Here is a 21,403-nt window from a genome sequence, read left to right on the forward strand (position 1 = left end):
GGAAAAGGAAAAGAAAAAAAAATTGACCAGAGATCAGAGAAACTTTATGGCTTACTCCATAGAGAGAGATAGAGAGGAAAATAAAGGAGATACAGAAGAGGCATAAAGAGAACAGATTAAAAATGTCTGCTTAAACAAGCCAACAACCAGAATAACCAGCCTAGAGAAGGGAAGAAATAAGAGGAAGAAGAAGAAGAAGAAAGATGAAAGATGAAAGAAGAAGAGGAGAAGAAGAAGAAGAAGAAGAAGAAGAAGAAGAAGAAGAAGAAGAAATATATATGTATATATATACATAAAATAAAAATTGACCAAGAATCAAATCAGAGAATGCAAAACTACTGGACCAATACCTGATGGTGCCTTGTAACCAGTGCCTGTGCTGGTCTGGAGGAGGGACTGTCTGGTTCAGTCAGTGTTGAGTCTTGCTCTGTTAGACACACAGTTACCAGGTGCAGAGGGGCATGCTTTGGTGTGAGCAGGTCCACCTCCACTGTGGATCCATTGTCTGTTCCCTGAAGCCCCACCTTGTTGGTGATGGGGAGTAAAATGGTGACACCCCAGTCTCTCCTCCCCAGACCAGGCATCCTAGACCACTCTGTTCAGGTCGTCCTCACAGTGCCAAAGGAGCACGAGTGGGCAGTCTGTTCTGCTTCAGGATCCTGGGTCTCCCAGGCAGTCGGCTGGGATTCAAACCCCAATGTCTTAAAGGATCCTGCTCCACGTGCCCCAGTTCTGGCGTACTGTCACTCCAGGGTATGGTCACAAAGGGCCTCTGGGTGGCAGGGGGTCCTGCAGTGTCCTTTGTCCTTGGAATGGCTATTTGCCTTCTTCCCACAGCACTCAGGGAGGGGATTGCTCTCTCCAACTGTGCCTGGGAGCGCGCTACAGAGCTCGGGCCGGCTCCCTCCTCCCCAGGTACACAAAGAGGCCGGAGAAAGCCCTGCAGTTAAAAATTGGTTCTTTCTCCATTTTTTTCTGTTCCCCAACCCAAGTTTTTTCTCTTTTCCAAATACAACCTTCCACTTCTGCAACGTCTCTTTCGCTTTCTTTTGTCTTTCTGCAGAAGGGGATCCCTCCCCTCCATTCCTACGCTGCCTTTTTTATCTCTCCCAGTTTGAAATCATGCATCTGTGGCCCATCACATTGTCCCCATGGGCCCCTGAAGATGTTTCTGTCACTCTGTAGCCTGGATTCCTGGAATTTCAAGCCTTCTTGCCTCAATACTTCTGTGTTTGAGGGACGAGGGAACTTCAGATTCCCTTACTTCTCTGCCATGTTAACTCCTTCTGAAATTTTTTCAAGTGTTTATTTATTTGTGTGAGAGAGAGAGCATGAGCAGAGTCGGGGCAGAGAGAGAGGGAGACACAGAATCTGAAGCAGTCTCCAGGCTCCAAACCGTCAGCATACAGCCCAACGTGGGGCTCAAACCCATGGACCTCGAGATCATGACCTGAGCTGAAGTCAGATGCTCAGCTGAGTGAGTCACCCAGGCGCCCCACCCCTCAGTGAAATTGAGAGTGTGATTATTACACTAGATGATTTGAGTACATGAATGTGACCAATAGTGATTGGAGAGGTTTTTTGCTTAAGGCAGAACCTGTGTAAGTTTTCCTTCAGGTGGCACGGATGGAGCCATTTTGAAGGGCCGATGGGAGGAAAGAATAAGTGTCTTCTCTCCCTGTCCTTGTGACATCCCTCTTATTTAATCACATAGTTGCACACAGGAGGACTTTGATGGAGAGGAGATTCCAGTAGAGAAGAACCCCAAGATCTTGCCGATCCTAATTCCTGTAACTGAGGTGTGTGTTTCCTATGAGTGTAGCACTGGGAATCCAGGTGACAGGCACTTTGCTCATGCAGAGAACTGACAGGAAGTTCCCACATCCCACCAGGGAGGGACATTTATGTGTAAATCACAGAGAATCTAGAGATTCAGAGAGGTGGAGTAGGGCCTCCAATTTCTCAGGTGGGTCAGGGTCCCTCAGGGCCCTGGGCCTTACTTATTCAAGGTCAATCAGACCCAAGACTTGACCAGCTAAAAATCTGTGCCAAGGAGTGTCCACATCCTTGTGTCCGAGGAGAGGACAGGCAGTCAAGAGCACAGCAGCGAATGCACATGATCTTTACATCTGTGTGGGTGACTTTGCCGGCAAGCTTGTGGTGTGGCTGGGGCTAAATTTCTGAGTACACTTAGAGACCACAACTTGGCCTTTTGCGAATGAATTTCACTTTTGAAAGTCTCAATCTGGTAAATAGATTGAGTGACCAAAGCATGCTAGTGTTTGGAAGCAAAAAGAAGCTACACATTAGAGACTTGTCTTCCATTGTTGCCTTTAACTTTGAAGACGACTCTGCTGAGGGAGTTTCAGAGACGTTGCGAGTGATGAGCCCTGAAGATGCATGTTCCAGAGGCAGCGATCATTTGCCAAAGTGCTGTGCACATAGTCCATGAACAACAACCCAGAGTGCATTTGTAATCATTTGTGAATGTGGATGTAAGGTTGCATAATTTCTGGTATGTTTTTAAAACAGTGGTCTATCTATGTTTATTTTATTTTATTTATTTATTTTCGGCCTCGTCTATGTTTATGAACAAAAATACAAAATGGAATATCTGAGGCAATTGTTCTGAAGTTCTTTCTTCCTGTTAAGAAGTATCTTGATTATCTGAAATTCTTCCTAAGGTGGACTGCATTCTCTGGGGTTTGGGATCAACAATTATCATGTTGCAGAAGGTGGCATTGATGGTAAGAAAACCTTCTTCTTAAGGACCTGAAGCTCTGAATCTAGGTCGGGCCACTCAAATGTTCACATGAGGAACAGTTTGCTGTGCATATTGTGCAGAGCACATAAATGTTGCTTAAGGGACAGGGGCAGGTGAGCGGTGCATGAAGAACTTTTGTGGCTGATGGATACATTCGCTATCTTGCTTGTTATGATGGTTTCACTGGTGTATACATATTTTAATTATGTCGAAAATGTTTGTATTTTCTATTTTAAATTGGACTGTCTTTGCATTAATGAATATCAGAGTTCTTGACACATTCTATTCTTTGTCAGATCTTTATCAAGTATATACACAAGTTCTTTCTTTATCTGATATGTGACTCGCAAACATTTTCTCCCAGTTTGTAGATTGCTCTCTCTGCCCCTTCCTGCTCACGCTCTCTATCTCTCCCTCTCTCTCTCTCAAAATAAATGATTAACTTTGAAAAATCATGTAAATCTACCACAACTGATTATCCTAATTGCATCCAATTGTACCAAAATGCTGCAGGCTTCCACTGCAGGGCTGGGTGCGGGACATGGACCTTGCACCTCAGCCTTGTGTGCTGTGAGGTGCTCACAACCCTATGTCACCAGAAGACAAAAACAGAAGGAGATGCAGCAGGAAATGGTTGTGGTGAAGACAAGAAAGAAGTGTGGCTGTGCACCGGTAAATTGACAACAACCATGCTTGTTCTTGTGAGATGGTTCTGGGAACTGGGCCAACGTCGATTGTAGGCTACAGACTTCCTGGGGACTGAGCTGTGAGGTGCATAGGAATCATCGTTTCTTTTCTTTACTATGTCATTTCTAATAAAGTGTTACAGATATTTTTAAATGCATGAGAGGGAGGACATGGGTTGGAAAAAGTGTCAAATTATAAAACAGAGACAAGAAATGTGTAAAGAAGCAGACATTGTCAAAAGGCAAACTGCAAAACCTTTGAGGCTTTGAGCTCCAAAAGATGCAGAAATAGACTCCATCTGTGGATGAGAAAAGATTCATATTCATATCATAATGGGGCACGGACACAGGTAGGATGACAGCTTGTAGCCAGTTTTAGATGATTGTAAATCATGTTGGGGCACCCGGGTGGCTCAGTGCATTAGACGTCTTGTTTTTAAATTTAGACTCTTGATTTGGCCCAGGTCATGATCTGATGGGTTGTGAGTTCAAGCCCTGTGTTGGGCTCTGCACCGACAGCGTGGAGACTGTTTGAGATTCTTTCTCTCCCTCTCTCTGCCCCTTCCTGCTCATACTCTCTCTCTCTCTCTCTCAAAATAAATGAATAAACTTAAAAAAAATCATGTAAATCTACCATGACGGATTATCCTAAATGCACCCAATTGTACTAAAGTGCTGCAATTTTTCAGCTTTATTGAATTTTAATTTACATAAAATAAAATTCATCTCCTTTCAGTAGATTTAATCATCAATTGAAAAATATATCCAGCAAGTCTTGCTATTTCCCACTAGCCTATATATGTGTATGTTGTCATAACATATATTCATTTTATTTTATCTTTTATCTTTTGATCCCTTCCCAGGTTTCACCAATCCCCTCAACCTGGGAACCATCAACCTGTTCTCTGTAACTATGAGCTTGTCTTGTTTTTTTCTTTTTTACATTCCATATATAAGGGAGATGGTGGAGTACTTGTTTTTCTCTGTCTGACTTATTTCACTGAGCATAATTCCCTTGACATCCATCCATGCTGTTGCAAATGGCAAGATTTGGTTTTTTTTTAATGGATGACTAATATCCAATTGTGTATATATGCCATGATTTCTCGGTCCATTTATCCATCAGTGGACACTTAGATTGTTTCCATATCCTGGCTATTGTAGATAATGCTGCAATAAACATGGGAATGCAGATAACTTTTCCAGTTAGTGTTTTTTTCCTTGGGATAAATACCCAGAAGTGGCATTACTGAATCATATGATCGTTTTTTAAAAAAGTTTTTAATAAAATTTTTAATACTTATTTACTTTTGAGTCAGAGAGAGACAGAGCTAGAGCAGGGGTTTGGTAGAGAAAGAGAGAGACACAGAATCCCAAGCAGGCTCCAGGCTCTGAGATGTCAGCACAGAACCTGATTTGGTGCTCGAACTCATGAACTGTGAGATCATGACCTGAGGCAAAGTTGGATGCTCAACTGACTGAGCCACGCAGGTGTCCCTCATTTTTTTATTTGAGAGAGAGAGAAAGGATGAGGGACAGAGGGACAGAGATAAAGAGAGAGAGAGGGAGAGAGAGAGAGAGAATCTTAAGCAGACTCCATGCTCAGCGTGTAGCCTATGTGGGACTCAATCGCACGACTCTGGGATCATGACCAGAGCGAATATCAAGAGTCCAACACTCAATCAATTGAGCCACCCAGGTGCTCTTTTTCTTTCATTTTTTTTTAGTATCAAGGGATTTTATAGTAACTTTGGAGAAATGTCAGTAATTTATGACTATAATTCTGTAATGTCTTATTTTAGAATATAAAAACTTCACTGGATTCTAAGCTAAGCTTTTAAACTTTAAAGTTAAATTATATTGTTCTCTCTCATGTCACAACCCCTGACAGGATGGTTGCACACACGAAATAGAAAAAGACATTTGGTCTTTCCACACAGGCATCCCTTTTGTACCCTACAAGGATGAGTTGGCTTGTGTAACCTGACTTGCTGGCTTCTTAATAGGAAGAAGCAAAGTTCCATTTTGAATATAAATGGGGAGGGGAGTCTTCCACTGAGATGCCCCAAAGTCAGATTTTGTATTACTTCCTGCATTGCTCTTATGAGGAATAGCTACCAGCAGCAGCAGCTCAGAATTCTCTTTGTAAACTACAATATTTTGTTTCCTCTTCTGTGGGCTACTTAGCTACCAAAAGGAAGAGTAAGAAGCTCCAGGAAATCCTAGAAAGTACTTTGGCATTCCCCAAGTATTGCAAGAGAACGTCAGGCTTTCTGTAGACTTCGAATAGACTTCTTTAGAAGGGCCTTCTATAGAGTTCTGGGAGTACAGCAGTCACTTTTGGGGGGACCGTGTGGCTACAGAGGAGGGATGTGTGTGAAGGGAAATGGGGGACCATGCAGGGGAAGCAGCTGGATTACCATCCTCATACTGTGGCTTTTGTTTCCTGATGTCCCAGGGCTTAGAAACCAAGATGGCAGAGATTCACAGCTGAGACTTGTCTTAGTGGGTAAGACTGGAGCAGGGAAAAGTGCCACAGGCAACAGCATCCTCGGAGAGAAAGCGTTTCATTCCAGCATTGCGGCAACATCTGCCACCAAGACCTGTAAGAGGGGGAGCAGCAGGTGGCAGGGAAGAGAAATTGTGGTCGTAGATACGCCTGGCATTTTCGACACTGAGGCACAGGGTGCTGACACCTGCAAGGAGATTGCTCACTGCATCTTCCTGACCTCCCCAGGGCCTCATGCTCTACTCTTGGTGATTCCGCTAGGCTGGTACACGCAGGAAGAGTGAAAGGCCACGGAGAAGATCCTGCAAATGTTTGGGCTCAGAGCTAGGAGATACATGATTCTCTTATTCACCCGGAAAGATGACTTGGATGGCACCAATTTCCATGATTACTTAGAGGAAGCACCCAAAGATATCCGCGAGCCAGTGGGCAAGTTTGGTGATCGCTACTGTGTGTTCAACAATCGGGCAACAAGAGCTGAGCAGAAGGCCCAGAGAAATCAGCTGCTCACCCTGGTCCAGCGCATTCTAGTCAAGAATGAAGGAAGATGCTACATTAATAAGAGGTACAAAAGGCTGACAATGAGATTCAGAAACAAATGCAAGAAATGCAAGAATTTTATGCAGCAGAGCTAGAGAGAGTGCAGATAAGAAAGGAATTTGAATACAAAATCAGAAAGCTGGAGGATAAACTGGAGCAGCAGAAACAAATGGAACAAATGGAGAGGGAATTGGCTGAGAAAGAGGCATTATATGCTGTAAAGCTGCAAAAACACACAGATGAGAATCAGTATAAGATAGTTGACTTGATCATGAAAGCTCTGCAGATGGTTTTTCCTATCTTCTCTCACCTGTTTATGGAAGATTAACCTGAATGAGAAGATCTCCTTATTTGCTACACATTTTCTGCTGGCCCTGCCAAGCCCCCACCCCAGAACTCATTCACCAACCTTGAAGCACTCTCGATTCTGTCTCTCAGACTCTCAGGACGAAGGGGTATAATCAGATTCACTGGTGGTGATTGGTAGATGTTTGATTGACTTACCAGGGGAGGGACACATTCTCAGTTTGTCAAACTCCAGAGTAGAAGGTATTGATGCTCTTCTAAGAAGATGACCCCAAAATTTCTCTATTTGTCCCGAGTGAAATCCAGATTCCTTCTAGATTGGTGGATCCTCTCCCTTTGTTGCTTCTACTCACTTATTTTTGCTTTTAGGACATGGCAATCACCTTACCCATATGGTTTGTTACAAAGATTGGTTCTTCATGTTAGGTAGTCTAATGATAGAGATGCTAATAGAATTCTTTCCAGATGAATGGAAATTTATTTAGTTACATTTTTACAGAGGGACTCAAGTTGTTCCTTATCAGCTGCCCACTGAAGAACAAAGAGTTGTCTGGAAACTAGACCTCTCAGAACTCAACTAAGTGAAATGCCAGAAAGAGCAGTTGAAAGACAAAGATTCAACACAGAAGAGAACAACGGTTTGCTGTATTCAGATATATCTACAGCAACTCTTTGACAGACTTTAATGCAACATATTTGCTGAATAACCAGTTCTCTCCTTTTCATGTGAAACTAACTGTTGCCACTTCACCTCCATCACCTCAGACCTTCATACCTTACTGCACATACCACCCTCTCCCAGCTGAACTGCTTGCTAGTTGGTATTATAATAAAAGTTTTCTGTTCCGTCATATTTCCATAAATTTGCAGTCCACTTCTTCTTGGAAAATACCTTTGATATTTATTTTTCTTTATTATTTTATTTAAAATTTATTTATTTATTTAGAGGCATGAGCAGGGGAGAGGCAGTGATAGAGACAACCCCAAGCAGGCTCCACACATCAGTGCAGAGCTTGACACAGTGCTCAAACCCACAAACCATGAGATCATGACCTGAGCTGAAACTGAGAGTGGGATGCTCAATGGACTGAGCCACCCAGGTTCCCTACGTTTGCCACTTCTTCTAAGACTACAGGTGTGAGTTTCAGTTTTTGGTAACAGTTCAAGATGATTTCAGAGCTAGTCTTGCTCTACCCTCAACACATCTCTCCTCCTTTTCCTTGGAAATTCCCAGCCACATTCTCAACCCCTCTGCCAGTCAAACACCACCTTCTCGTTGGATTCATTCATTATGCACTGATAGAAATTATGTGTAAACAAGGCTTTAGAGACCTTTCTGGTTTTCCTGGAGCAAAAATCCCCTTTAATATGTGGATAACAGTAGGAGGTGTCTCTATCTGTTTTTTACTTTTCTATTTGGTACTTCTCACATAATCCATGCGAAGGTTTCCCAAAGCACATTTCCATGTTCTGCCAATATGTTCTGGTGGTCATATGTGACTTATGGCAACTCTCCTCACTCTGCCATCTTGACATTGGCTTGTCCATGCTCAAAGCCATTTTTCCCAAAGGGACATATACCTCTCCCAGTTTTCCTCAAACACTCATGAGTTTAGACTGTACTTTTAATTAATCTCGAGGATAAAGGAAGCACACCACAAAGAAGCTCACAATCCCTCACAATCCCTTCTCCCCAGGAGAAGGGACCAAGATGGTGGAGTAGCATGGAAGTTTTCTGCTTCTCTCATTCCTGAAATTCAGCCAGATCAGCACAAAAGCATTTTTCACACTAGAAAATTTATCTGAGGATCAACATAACCATCTGCGTAACCTGAGCCACAGAACTTGGCAGGTACACAGCACGAGAGGTGATTTGGGGGAGAGAGAAGCCATGGAGGATAGGGAGTTGTTTTTGCTTGTGGAGATAGGACAGAAACAGGGGGTAGAATACAGGAAAACACTCCCCCAAAAGGCAACTGAAGAGAAAGAGAAAGAGTGGAAACACCCAAAAGGGACTGAACAAGAAAGCAAGAAAGGAGAAAGTAGATTTTCAATACCATTAAGAAGAAGGGCCCTATAAACAAGGGAGCCCAGAGTTGGAAACTCTGTATCTCGCTACCTGGTGGTGATCTGGTGGGAAGGGTGAATCCCCAGGAGCGAGTTCCGAGGGCTCCGAGGGCCACGTGGGGAGAAGCAGTTCCCCTGCTAAGAGAACATTTGGTAGAGGTCGTGTGGCCTCCCCACAGGTAAGTGTCCCAGTGGACCCTGGAGAACAGCTGTTTGTTGGTTTTGGAACAAAGGCATTATGGGGCAGTGAAGTCTGGCACCAGATGTGTGTTGTGATTTACCACAATCCCTGAGATGCTGCTGCTACATGACTGGGCAAACGTCTTGTGGGGCACATTGGTACCTGGCTGTAGGCTCTGGGCATCTGCAGCAGGTGGTCCCATGAACGTTCGCAGGGGTGGCGAGCACCTGGCCATTGCTTGGCAAGACCCTCCCACGGAGGGTTGGAGTGGGCCAAGACTAAGGGACCTCAGAAATGAGGGGTTTGGAAACACAGCCCCTTCTGAGATGAAATTCAGAAGGGAGGTGCCACCTCATGGCTTGGTCGCAGATAGTGTAGAAGTGGGGAGTCGATGGATGCTGGAGACAAAGGAAGGTTGCATGTTTTTAATGATCAAATGTTTTCCTACTTTTTATTTCCTTTTTTCCCCCTTTCTTTCCCTTTTTTCTCTATTCTGTCAGGCTTCTTTCAACAACCAGACCAAAACACACCTAGGATCTAGCATCCTTCATTTGATTTTTTTGTGTGCTGTTTTAAATTTTTTAATTTTTTTAATAATTCCTTTTCTTCTTCCAAAATGAAGGAATTCACTCAAAAGGAAGGACAGGAGGAAATGCTTCCGACAAATAAGCAAAATGTCTGAACCAGAATTTAGAGTCCCAATAGTACGAATATTAGCTGGGTTTGAAAAAAGCATAGATTCCCTTTCTGTGGAGATAAAAGAAGTAAAATTTGCCATCATGAAATTAAAAATGCTGGAACTGGGATGCAATCTCATATGGTTGTCACGGTGGCAAGGATGGATGCAGCAGAGCAGGGAATCGATGATGCAGAGGACAAACTTATGGAGGTTAAGGAAGCAGGAAAAAAAGAGGGAAACTAAGGCAAAAGAGTATGAGATAAGATTTAGAGAACGTGGTGACTCATTCAAAAGGAACAACATCCGATTAATAGGGGTCTCAGAAAATGAAGACAGAGAACACAGAGAAGGTTTATGTGAGGAAATCATACCAGAACACTTTCCTACCCTGAGGAAAGACAGACATCAAAACCCAGGAAGCACAGAGAACTCCCATCAGATTCAAGGAAAACCAACTATCAACAAGTCATTTCATATTCAAATTCACAAAATAAACAGACAAGGAAAGAATTGTGAAAGCAGCAAAGGAAAAAAGCCCTTAACCTATAAGTGCAACCAGATCAGGTTCTCAGCAGACCTATCCACAGAAATTGGCAGGACAGAAAGGAGTGGCGGGATATATTCAAAGTGCTGAACTGGAAAAGTAAGCAGCCCAAAGCTCTTTATTCAGCAAGGTTGTTTGTTCAAAATAGAAAGGGAGATAAAGTGTTTCCCAGACACAGGAAAACTATAGACGTTTGTGACCAGTAACCAGCCTGGAATGAAATTGTGTGGGGGACTCTCTCAGGGGAGAAAAGGTGAACCAAAGCAAAAAAGACAAAAGCAACAAAGACCAGAGAACACCACCAGAAACTCAAACTCTAAAGGCAACACAATGGCAATAAATTCATATTTTTCAGAACTCACTCTAAATGTCAATGGACTAAATGCTCTAGTCAAAAGACACAGGCTAACAGAATGAATAAGAAAACAAGTTCCATCTTTAGGCTGTTTCCAAAAGACCTATTTTATTATTTTTATTTTTATTTTTTCTCTCTTTTTTTTTAATATATGAAATTTATTGTCAAGTTGGTTTCCATACAACACCCAGGGCTCATCCCAAAAGATGCCCTCTTCAATACCCCTCACCGAGCCTCCCCTCCCTCCCCTCCCCCATCAACCCTCAGTTTGTTCTTAGTTTTCTTTTTTTTCTTTTTTCTTTTTTAATATATGAAATTTACTGTCAAATTGGTTTCCATACAACACCCAGTGCTCATCCCAAAAGGTGCCCTCCTCAATACCCATCACCCACCCTGCCCTCCCTCCCACCCCCCATCAACCCTCAGTTTGTTCTCAGTTTTTAACAGTCTCTTATGCTTTGGCTCTCTCCCACTCTAACCTCTTTTTTTTTTCCTTCCCCTCCCCCATGGGTTTCTGTTACGTTTCTCAGGATCCACATAAGAGTGAAACCATATGGTATCTGTCTTTCTCTGTATGGCTTATTTCACTTAGCATCACACTCTCCAGTTCCATCCACGTTGCTACAAAAGGCCATATTTCATTCTTTCTCATTGCCACGTAGTATTCCATTGTGTATATAAACCACAATTTCTTTATCTATTCATCACTTGATGGACATTTAGGCTCTTTCCATAATTTGGCTATTGTTGAGAGTGCTGCTATAAACATTGGGGTACAAGTGCCCCTATGCATCAGTACTCCTGTATCCCTTGGATAAATTCCTAGCAGTGCTATTGCTGGCTCATAGGGTAGGTCTATTTTTAATTTTCTGAGGAACCTCCACACTGCTTTCCAGAGCGGCTGCACCAATTTGCATTCCCACCAACAGTGCAAGAGGGTTCCTGTTTCTCCACATCCTCTCCAGCATCTATAGTCTCCTGATTTCTTCATTTTGGCCACTCTGACTGGCGTGAGGTGATATCTGAGTGTGGTTTTGGTTTGTATTTCCCTGATAAGGAGCGACGTTGAACATCTTTTCATGTGCCTGTTGGCCATCCGGATGTCTTCTTTAGAGAAGTGTCTATTCATGTTTTCTGCCCATTTCTTCACTGGGTTATTTGTTTTTCGGGTGTGGAGTTTGATGAGCTCTTTATAGATTTTGGATACTAGCCCTTTGTCCGATATGTCATTTGCAAATATCTTTTCCCATTCCGTTGGTTGCCTTTTAGTTTTGTTGGTTGTTTCCTTTGCTGTGCAGAAACTTTTTATCTTCATAAGGTCCCAGTAATTCACTTTTGCCTTTAATTCCCTTGCCTTTGAGGATGTGCCGAGTAAGAGATTGCTAAGGCTGAGGTCAGAGAGGTCTTTTCCTGCTTTCTCCTGTAAGGTTTTGATGGTTTTCTGTCTCACATTCAGGTCCTTTATCCATTTTGAGTTTATTTTTCTGAATGGTGTGAGAAAGTGGTCTAGTTTCAACCTTCTGCATATTGCTGTCCGGTTCTCCCAGCACCATTTGTTAAAGAGACTGTCTTTTTTCCATTGGATGTTCTTTCCTGCTTTGTCAAAGATTAGTTAGCCATACGTTTGTGGGTCTAGTTCTGGGGTTTCTATTCTATTCCATTGGTCTATGTGTCTGTTTTTATGCCAATACCATGCTGTCTTGATGGTTACAGGTTTGTAGTAGAAGCTAATGTCTGGGATTGTGATGCCTCCTGCTTTGGTCTTCTTCTTCAAAATTACTTTGGCTATTCTGGGCCTTTTGTGGTTCCATATGAATTTTAGGATTGCTTGTTCTAGTTTCGAGAAAAATGCTGGTGCAATTTTGATTGGGATTGCATTGAATGTGTAGATAGCTTTGGGTAGTATTGACATTTTGACAATATTTATTCTTCCAATCCATGAGTAGGGAATGTCTTTCCATTTCTTTATATCTTCTTCAATTACCTGCATAAGCTTTCTATAGTTTTCCGCATACAGATCTTTTACATCTTTGGTTAGATTTATTCCTAGGTATTTTATGCTTCTTGGTGCAATTGTGAATGGGATCAGTTTCTTTATTTGTCTTTCTGTTGCTTCATTGTTAGTGTATAAGAATGCAACTGATTTCTGTACATTGATTTTGTATCCTGCAACTTTGCTGAATTCATGTATCAGTTCTAGCAGACTTTTGGTGGAGTCTATCGGATTTTCCATGTATAATATCATGTCATCTGTAAAAAGCGAAAGCTTGACTTCATCTTTGCCAATTTTGATGCCTTTGATTTCCTTTTGTTGTCTGATTGCTGATGCTAGAACTTCCAGCACTATGTTAAACAACAGCGGTGAGAGTGGGCATCCCTGTCGTGTTCCTGATCTCAGGGGAAAAGCTCTCAGTTTTTCCCCGTTGAGGATGATGTTAGCTGTGGGCTTTTCATAAATGGCTTTTATGATCTTTAAGTATGTTCCTTCTATCCCGACTTTCTCAAGGGTTTTTATTAAGAAAGGGTGCTGGATTTTGTCAAGGGCCTTTTCTACATCGATTGACAGGATCATATGGTTCTTCTCTTTTTTTTTTTTTTATTAATGTGATGTATCACGTTGATTGAACCAGCCCTGCATCCCAGGAATGAATCCCACTTGATCATGGTGAATAATTCTTTTTATATGCTGTTGAATTCGATTTGCTAGTATCTTATTGAGAATTTTTGCATCCATATTCATCAGGGATATTGGCCTGTAGTTCTCTTTTTTTACTGGGTCTCTGTCTGGTTTAGGAATCAAAGTAATACTGGCTTCATAGAATGAGTCTGGAAGTTTTCCTTCCCTTTCTATTTCTTGGAATAGCTTGAGAAGAATAGGTATTATCTCTGCTTTAAACGTTTGGTAGAACTCCCCTGGGAAGCCATCTGGTCCTGGACTCTTATTTGTTGGGAGATTTTTGATAACCGATTCCATTTCTTCACTGGTTATGGGTCTGTTCAAGCTTTCTATTTCCTCCTGATTGAGTTTTGGAAGAGTGTGGGTATTTAGGAATTTGTCCATTTCTTCCAGGTTGTCCAATTTGTTGGCATATAATTTTTCATAGTATTCCCTGATAATTGTTTGTATCTCTGAGGGATTGGTTGTAATGATTCCATTTTCATTCATGATTTTATCTATTTGGGTCATCTCCCTTTTCTTTTTGAGAAGCCTGGCTAGAGGTTTGTCAATTTTGTTTATTTTTTCAAAAAACCAACTCTTGGTTTCGTTGATCTGCTCTACCGTTTTTTTAGATTCTATATTGTTTATTTCTGCTCTGATCTTTATTATTTCTCTTCTTCTGCTGGGTTTAGGCTGCCTTTGCTGTTCTGCTTCTATTTCCTTTAGGTGTGCTGTTAGATTTTGTATTTGGGATTTTTCTTGTTTCTTGAGATAGGCCTGGATTGCAATGTATTTTCCTCTCAGGACTGCCTTCGCTGCATCCCAAAGCGTTTGGATTGTTGTATTTTCATTTTCGTTTGTTTCCATATATTTTTTAATTTCTTCTCTAATTGCCTGGTTGACCCACTCATTCGTTAGTAGGGTGTTCTTTAACCTCCACGCTTTTGGAGGTTTCCAGACTTTTTCCTGTGGTTGATTTCAAGCTTCATAGCATTGTGGTCTGAAAGTATGCATGGTATAATTTCAATTCTTGTAAACTTATGAAGGGCTGTTTTGTGACCCAGTATATGATCTATCTTAGAGAATGTTCCATGTGCACTCGAGAAGAAAGTATATTCTGTTGCTTTGGGATGCAGAGTTCTAAATGTATCTGTCAAGTCCATCTGATCCAATGTATCATTCAGGGCTCTTGTTTCTTTATTGACTGTGTGTCTAGATGATCTATCCATTTCTGTAAGTGGGGTGTTAAAGTCCCCTGCAATGACCACATTCTTATCAACAAGGTTGCTTATGTTTATGAGTAATTGTTTTATATATCTGGGGGCTCCGGTATTCGGTGCATAGACATTTATAATTGTTAGCTCTTCCTGATGGATAGACCCTGTAATTATTATATAATGCCCTTCTTCATCTCTTGTCACAGCCTTTAATTTAAAGTCTAGTTTGTCTGATATAAGTATGGCTACTCCAGCTTTCTTTTGGCTTCCAGTAGCATGATAAATAGTTCTCCATCCCCTCACTCTCAATCTAAAGGTGTCCTCAGATCTAAAATGAGTCTCTTGTAGACAGCAAATAGATGGGTCTTGTTTTTTTATCCATTCTGATACCCTATGTCTTTTGGTTGGCGCATTTAATCCATTTACATTCAGTGTTATTATAGAAAGATACGGGTTTAGAGTCATTGTGATGTCTGTATGTTTTATGCTTGTAGTGATGTGTCTGGTACTTTGTCTCACAGGATCCCCCTTAGGATCTCTTGTAGGGCTGGTTTAGTGGTGACGAATTCCTTCAGTTTTTGTTTGTTTGGGAAGACCTTTATCTCTCTTTCTATTCTAAATGACAGACTTGCTGGATAAAGGATTCTCGGCTGCATATTTTTTCTGTTTAGCACACTGAAGATATCGTGCCAAGCCTTTCTGGCCTGCCAAGTTTCAAAGGAGAGATCAGTCACGAGTCTTATAGGTCTCCCTTTCTATGTGAGGGCACGTTTATCCCTTGCTGCTTTCAGAATTTTCTCTTTATCCTTGTATTTTGCCAGTTTCACTATGATATGTCGTGCAGAAGATCGATTCAAGTTACGTCTGAAGGGAGTTCTCTGTGCCTCTTGGATTTCAATGCCTTTTTCCTTCCCCAGTTCAGGGAAGTTCTCAGCTATAATTTCTTCAAGTACCCCTTCAGCACCTTTCCCTCTCTCTTCCTCCTCTGGGATACCAATTATGCGTATATTATTTCTTTTTACTGTATCACTTAGTTCTCTAATTTTTCCCTCATACTCCTGGATTTTTTTATCTCTCTTTCTCTCAGCTTCCTCTTTTTCCATAACTTTATCTTCTAGTTCACCTATTCTCTTCTCTGCCTCTTCAATCCGAGCTGTCGTCGTTTCCATTTTGTTTTGCATTTTGTTTAAAGCGCTTTTCAGCTCCTCGTGACTGTTCCTTAGTCCCTTGATCTCTGTGGCAAGAGATTCTCTGCTGTCCTGTATACTGTTTTCAAGCCCAGCGATTAATTTTATGACTATTATTCTAAATTCACTTTCTGTTATATTATTTAAATCCTTTTTGATCAGTTCATTAGCTGTTGTTATTTCCTGGAGATTCTTCTGAGGGGAATTCTTCCGTTTGGTCATTTTGGATAGTCCCTGGAGTGGTGGGGACCTGCAGGGCGCTTCCCCTGTGCTGTGGTGTATAACTGGAGTTGGTGGGCGGGCCGCAGTCCGACCTGATGTCTGCCCCCAGCCCACCGCTGGGGCCACAGTCAAACTGGTGTGTGCCTTCTCTTCCCCTCTCCTAGGGGCGGGATTCACTGTGGGGTGGCGTGGCCGTCTGGGCTACTTGCACACTGCCAGGCTTGTGGTGCTGGGGATCTGGCGTATTAGCTGGGGTGGGTAGGCAAGGTGCACGGGGGTAGGAGGGGCAGGCTTAGCTCGCTTCTCCTTAGGTGATCCACTTCAGGAGGGGCCCTGTGGCAGCGGGAGGGAGTCAGATCCACTGCCGGAGGTTTGGCTCCGCAGAAGCACAGAGTTGGGTGTTTGCGCTGAGCGAGCAAGTTCCCTGGCAGGAACTGGTTCTCTTTGGGATTTTGGCTGGGGGATGGGTGAGGGAGATGGCGCTGGCGAGCGCCTTTGTTCCCTGCCAAGCTGAGCTCTGCCGTCTGGGGGCTCAGCAGCTCTCCCTCCCTTTGTCCTCCAGCTTTCCCACTTTCTGAGCAGAGCTGTTAACTTGTGACCTCCCAGACGCTAAGTCGTGCTTGCTGTCGGAACACAGTCCGTCCGGCCCCTCCGCTTTTGCCAGCCAGACTCGGGGGCTCTGCTTGGCTGGCGAGCCGCCCCTCTGCCCCGGCTCCCTCCCGCCAGTCCGTGGAGCGCACACCGCCTCGCCGCCCTTCCTACCCTCTTCCGTGGGCCTCTCGTCTGCGCTTGGCTCTGGAGACTCCGTTCTGCTAATCCTCTGGCGGTTTTCTGGGTTCTTTAGGCAGGTGTAGGTGGAATCTAAGTGATCAGCAGGATGCGCGGTGAGCCCAGCGTCCTCCTACGCCGCCATCTTCCTGGTTTCTCTGTTCTTAGTTTTCAAGAGTCTCTTATGCTTTGGCTCTCTCCCACTCTACCTCTTTTTTTTACTTCCCCTCCCCCATGGGTTTCTGTTAAGTTTCTCAGGATCCACATAAGAGTGAAAACATATGGTATCTGTCTTTCTCTGTATGGCTTATTTCACTTACCATCACACTCTCCAGTTCCATCCACGTTGCTACAAAGGGCCAGATTTCATTCTTTCTCACTGGTGTGCACATTTTCTTAAGCACCAATTCTCTGATACAGATTTGTGAGAAAGGACAATGAGATAGGGAGATTTTAATTCTATTTTTCATTCCTCTTGAGTTAATAGTTGCTTTTGTAGGAAAAATGCTTTGAGCAGGCTTATGCAAATGAGTCCCTTAGACTTTAAGTCAATTGCTTCTTGTGGAGCAATGTGGAGTACATGGGAAACAGCCTACGTAGCAAAATTAAACATAGACGCTGCACAGCTACTTCGTTCTCACCCTCATGGTGAATTCCATTGACAATCTCCCAACCAAATTTCCATACAATTCTTAATGCTTCTTCATTCCTCCATGAACTGAGGAAAAGACAATATACCTCTTGCTTTCTGAACCTGGAGAGGTGGAATCTGGGTCACAAGTCTCATGGGTTTATTCTTTCTTCCTTTCTGTTTTCTTTCCCCTAGAAGAAGACAGAGTGTTCTCAGCTTCTATTATCTGGACATCTACTATATAAAATTCTATTGTGCAGCAAGGGAGCCCTGGGCTTTGTCATGGAAATTGGACAACTGATAGAGTATAGGCAATCCCTTGTAAAGAAACACCAACACCCTGGATTACAAGGCTGTCATGTTTTCACAAATCTCCCCCCCCCCTTTTTTTTTAGTCTAGAAGCTGTTTCTTCAGGTTTTTCTCTATACTGTGTGAAGGATTAGCATGTATCAGAGCCATCAGGAAGTCTTGTTAAAGTACAAAGCCTGATTCAGTAGGCTCGGAGTGGAGCTTGAGAATCTGCATTCCCTACAGGTTGTGTTGTTCACAGGTGTTGCCCATGCTGCTCGTCTGGAACCATACCTTCAGAGTGACCGCCCAGTCTCAAATAATCTCACATTTGAAAGGGACAAAGTCATTTCAATCATATTCAAGGCATTTCCCTCGTTCCAAATGTTACCAGCTAGATTCAGGATACCGAAGACTCCTCTTCTCCAAGATTCTCAAGTATACATGCAAAGAACTAAATCAAATAAGCCAAAATACCAGATTTCTATCCAAAATCTAGGACTCCTTAATAAAGAGGGAGTGGAGACCAGAGCAGGGGCCAAAACCCAAAGTTGGAAAACTTTATTCTTCTCCCTGAATGGAACAGAGCTATTCGCACACCCTGGGGCCATCTGACAACCAGATTTACTGTCCAAGAAGGTGACTCAGCTGGGACCTGCCAGAAAGAATTTCTTTACTGTGTATACAGAATGGAATAAGGGACCAAAAGTGTGGGTCATGTCTGGCACCAGTAAGCTAAGACGGAGAAAGTACCATCTGTTTCATGTTTTTAAAAAGTAAAACATAATAGGAAAAAGTGGTCTACTGAACTATCCTAACATTCTCACATTCTGAAACACATCAGTCACTGTCTTTCATGAGGAGATCATTTATGATGGGCTATCAGGAGATTTTCTGCTTCCCCGGGGTGAAGGTGGAGGGATCAGCACTTTTTCCTCTGAGCCAGAGAGAGGAGAGTCACCTCTTGTATCCTTCTCTGTGTCTTTCAAAAAAATGCTAATGAGGTGCCTGGGTGGCTCAGTTGGTCAAGCATCTGACTATTGGTTTCCTTTGCCTGAGGTCATGATCTCATGGTTTCCTGAGTTGGAGCCCTGAGTAGGGGTTCATGCTGACAGTGGAAGGCCTGCTTGGGATTCTGTCTCTCCTTATCTCTCTGCCCCTCCCCCTTTGTGCTATCTCGAGTTCTCCCAAAATAATAAATAAACTTTAGGGGAAAAAGGAGGTGGGATTATACCAGGTGGGCTTGACCTAATCAAAAAATATTTAAAAGCAAGAGTTTCTCCCTCTGGAGAGAATATCCATGTTGAATATCTGTATTGAGAAACGCCTATCAAGGGAGGCAGCCAGGGTGACACTCTGGGAGGAAGAACTCAGTCCTACAACCGCAAGCAACTCAATGCTGCCAACAACTTGAATGAATTTGGAAAAAGACCCTGAACTCCACAGAGGACACCACTGAGCAGCTGACTCCTTGACTGAAGCTTCAAGCAACTCTGAACACAGGACCCAGTCAGGCCTTGCCTAGACTCCAGACCCCCAGAGACGGAGCCAATAAGCGTATGTTGTTTCAAGTTGCTAAGTTGGAGGTCATTTGTTAGGCACCGATAAAAAAGTAATGCACTTGTTATCTTTATAGTGAGTTTCTTTTAAATAGCATGTGGTTGGCCTTGCTTTTTAATCCAGTCCTACAGTCCCTGCTTTTTATTCCGGGGTGTTTAGACCATTTATCACAGTCTACATGGAAGTACTATTAGACCACTTCACATGTCGTTTAAGGAAGTTACACTAGTGTACTTAACAATTTCTCCCTCCCTGGTGTTGTCATGCCTGACTTTCACATGCATTGTAGGTCCCTCAATACACTATTACTATTTTTGTTTTAGACAATTATCTTTTAGAGCTATAAAATGTAAGCTACAAAATGTCTTTTGTATTATCTTCCTTTTTGCCATTTCTGGAGCTTTTTATTTCTTTAGGTAAATACAAATTTCAGTCTGGTATCACCTTCATTCCTTGTGGATGAGGAACTTCCTCCAATATTTGTTGTAGCACAGGTAAGTCAATCCTGACTTACCTAAGTCAAGCTGAGCAGTGAATCCGCTCAGCTTCTGTGAGGCAGCCTTTAGCTCACTTTTATATTTGAAAGCTATTTTTATTGCTTAGAGAATTCTGGGCTGACACTTTTGTTCTTTCAGTAATATAAAAATGTCACTCAATTGTCTTCCGGATTGCAAGCTCTGACAAGGAATCATCTGTAATTACAATCTTTATTCCTCTAATATAATGTGCCTTTTACACCCCAGTTATTTTTACGTCTTCCTCTTTATCTTTGGTTTTTAGCAGTTTCAGTATGAAGTGCCTAGATTTTTATTTGTTTGTTTCTGTATTTATCCTGCTCAAGCTTCTCTGGGACTCTTGGATCTGTGCCTTGGTGTCTTCCCTTGTTTTTCGAAACGTCTGAACCATTATCTCTTCAAGTGTTTCTTCTGTTCATTTTCTTTTTTTCTCCTTCTGGTACTTCAGATACATGTGTGTTAACCTGTTTGATTTGCTTTGTAGCTCCCGGATACTCTATTCCCTTTTTCTTTTTCTCAGTCATTTTTAACTTTTGTTTTCATTTGAAGAATTTCTATTCTCTCTTCTTCAAATTCACTGACTCATGTTGAGTCAACTGTGTTGACTGATGTACCTGCTAGGGAACACTTCATCTCTGATAGTGCTTTTGACTTCTACCACGTATGTTTGATTCTTATGGTTTTCATCTGTCTGTTGAAATTTCCCCATCTTTTATTTCATGTTGTCCAGTTTTTATTCAGTCCTTGTTGTTATTTTAAAATCCCTGTTCAGTTTCTGGACTTTTTGTGAGTCTACCCTGTTGATTGTGTTTTATTTTTGTTCTCCTGCTTTTAAAACAAGTTTCATAATTTTATTAAATTGTAGACATAGGAGGAAAGGAGCAAATGAAATAAAAAATATTGATGCCTAGATACAGAATCCCTTTTCCTCCATCAGGCTGTTAGGGTGGGATTTGAGTCAGCCCACAGGGAATTGGACTGGTTGGGATTGTTGCTACAATTATCGATGGAGCAGCTAAGGCCCCATATTTCTCTAGGGTGCCTTGAGCTCAGTGTGGGCACTCAGATGGCATGTGGTTTTACTCAGTGTTCTCATCCCGTTTACCTTCAGCTTCCAGTCATCCCTACACACTCTGCTTCCCAGAATCTCTCCAGGCCCGTGATGGATGGCTGGTGCTTATCAATCATTGCTCCTATGGCGTGTGGGGGCAGGGCAGCACATATGTCTGTTGTTCTGGTCCAGCCTGAGTCTTAAGCATGGCCTGTGCACCTGGGCCTGGGGATGTGGACTTTCTCAGTAGGTCTGACTGTACTAGGGTTCTCAAGAAAACAGAAACAGGTGGAAAGATACCAATATCTATACCTACCTATCTCTATCTATCTCTCTATCTCTCTATGGATGTAGATATATATGTATATCTATAGATATTGGTATCTTTCCACATTTGCACTTTGTAACTGGCATCTAATCATATCCTACCTTATACTTCCACTAGCTCCTAGGAATATACACACAATAATGTGCAGTATTTATTATTGTGAATAATACCTGTGGAGTATGTATGAGTGTGAAATGTATCTGTTTATGAAATCTTTTTTTTTAATTTTGAGTATTTACTATTACTAAAAGTTTCCTCTTGGATTTGATGATTCTGTATCACAGTTTTATGGAATGTAACCTACAAAGTGGTTTCATCATATTATTTCATCATACACGAAAGCTA

General features: G+C 42.3%; 2 protein-coding genes across 2 annotated transcripts in view; one reads left to right on the forward strand and one right to left on the reverse strand.

The window, feature by feature from the left end:
* The window catches only part of LOC122212987 (GTPase IMAP family member 1-like), a 65,871-nt gene that overhangs the window by 34,239 nt on the left and 10,229 nt on the right, over positions 1 to 21,403 (reverse strand). The gene's annotated exons all lie outside the window — the stretch shown is intronic.
* LOC122212986 (GTPase IMAP family member 4-like) lies at positions 1,432 to 7,668 on the forward strand. The gene is given in 3 exon segments (XM_042927034.1): positions 1,432 to 3,436; positions 5,909 to 6,526; positions 6,529 to 7,668. Coding segments are annotated over 3 exon segments (1,155 nt in total). The 5' UTR covers positions 1,432 to 3,198; the 3' UTR covers positions 6,828 to 7,668.

The sequence above is a fragment of the Panthera leo genome, chromosome A2 (genome assembly GCF_018350215.1).
Source record: "Panthera leo isolate Ple1 chromosome A2, P.leo_Ple1_pat1.1, whole genome shotgun sequence".
NCBI lineage: Eukaryota > Metazoa > Chordata > Mammalia > Carnivora > Felidae > Panthera > Panthera leo.